This window comes from Frankliniella occidentalis, unplaced genomic scaffold (genome assembly GCF_000697945.3).
Source record: "Frankliniella occidentalis isolate FOCC.00 unplaced genomic scaffold, Focc_3.1 Scaffold4, whole genome shotgun sequence".
Lineage (NCBI taxonomy): Eukaryota > Metazoa > Arthropoda > Insecta > Thysanoptera > Thripidae > Frankliniella > Frankliniella occidentalis.
In genome coordinates this window covers 3,058,423-3,060,164 of record NW_026267134.1, presented here as the reverse complement: position 1 = coordinate 3,060,164, position 1,742 = coordinate 3,058,423, and the positions used below count along the sequence as shown (strand labels likewise).

Genomic DNA, 1,742 nt, shown 5'->3' with positions numbered 1-1,742 from the left:
AACACTTGCAAGTATTGAACTTGCGGTTGCACACTTACAAGTGTTGAGCATTTGAACACTTGGTTTATCAGTGCAAACGTTTCCTCCAAATGGCTGTTTTGAACACACGTTGAGATAGTTGCTGCCAGGCGGGCGTATCGCAATCGGTGGTCGCTCGCGGCCTGGGCGGAGGGTATGATTGACCTAAATGCCTTGTCGATATCGTAGCCGAAGCGTGGTGTGGCTCGGCGGCGAGGAGGGGCGAGGGGGAGGGGGGTCCGAGCGGGCCGGCCGGGGGCTGGAACACAGTAGATCGACCCACCCCCAACGTCTCCAGCAGCGCCCCGCCCCGCCCCGCCCCACTACGGTCACGCCGGCACCGGGGAAGTAAACTCAATAGTGACAAGCACCAGATGGGGACGTTGGCTGCAATTGCATCGGCTAGAGCCGAGGCAGCAGCAGGCGAGCGTGCCCGAGCCCTCCCGGGGCTCAGACCGGCTTACAGGATGCACGATAATGGAGAGAGGACACAACTAAACTCGGGCTAGAACCCAGACACGGTAGAACATTTCGAAAGCAATCGGTGCTTGGTCGCATCTCACGTCGCATGGCTTCGTCCCCCCCGTGCTCTTGGTCGGCTATGGGTCGGTTCCACCATACCACCCTGTCGGCAGAGCTCTCGCTGGCGCTGGCAGTGCGGGTGCGGCAGCGAGGGTTGGGCCAGGCGCCACCTGTTGCAGAGCCGCAGGCAGAGCCGTAGCAGCGCTGTGCGGGCCGCGGCTGAGCCCCTGCAACCTACAGCCCCTCCCCCCTCCACCCACCCTCCACCCCGCCAAAGCTTGTTCCATTATCTCTGCTCGACGTTATTGACGCGGGCCTCACCGCCAGAGCAAACCTCTCCGAAACAGAGGGGGGAAAATACAGGGGGAGTAAGAAGGACGAGCGCGGCGCCGTGCAGCGCACTCTCACAGGAAATGAGACTAGTCTTGATTCGTTGACTTACCAAATGGAAATAAAACAAAATTGTAATGCTCTCATCCCACCCTTACATTTTTCCGGACTGTCCATGCCATGTAGCCCTCACGGAAAAAAAAGAATAATTGTTCCAACGACCGTCGTTTTCTTGTGGCCGGGTTGTTGCTCCAAAGACACGATTTTGCTAACCCTATGACAGCGACAGCCGGTGGTTGTGCCAGCAACCATGTACTCGAGCCAGTATATCATGGTCGTTGGAACAGCATCATATGTTCCTGCTTTAGAGATGTTTGATTCTTTCTTCTTTACACATGTGTCATCAACACTATGTTTGAATGTTGCAGTGATGGCGGGCGGGGGTGGCGGCGGCGAGGCGCGTTCCGTGGCGCTCGAGACGGCCTACGTGCACGAGGTGTACGAGGAGATCTCCGGCGCGTCTAGCTCGTGGAACTGCAACTGCTGCGGCTGCGCGCCCAACCCCAGCGGCCGCGCCTGGCCCAAGGTGGCCCAGTTCCTGCACGACCTCGAGCCCGGCGCACTCGTCTGCGATGTCGGTGAGTTTTACGAACGACCGCAGACTAAAAGACGGGTGTACAAAAATAAAATAAAAAGTTAACCCGAGGTTTTTATTTTTTAACCCCCGTGACTCCGGCGCTAGGCCGCGAGAGCGTACAACTAACTGCACGACCAGAGTAGCTTCCCATGTTTTGTCCTGGAGGGAGGTGGGAGGTGTTATTCGAGCCTCCCCTTTCCCACTCTCCTGGACTGACCCCTTGGAGCGAGCCTGC

The 1,742-nt window shown here is 57.9% G+C and overlaps 1 protein-coding gene across 1 annotated transcript in view; it reads left to right on the top strand.

Annotated features, from left to right (window-relative positions):
• The first annotated feature begins 1,502 nt into the window (after positions 1–1,502).
• The window catches only part of LOC127749462 (uncharacterized), a 4,926-nt gene continuing 4,686 nt past the window's right edge, over positions 1,503–1,742 (top strand). The window contains exon 1 of the mRNA XM_052267642.1: positions 1,503–1,508. Within this exon, the coding sequence (XP_052123602.1) occupies positions 1,503–1,508 (6 nt within the window). The remainder of the gene's footprint in view (positions 1,509–1,742) is intronic.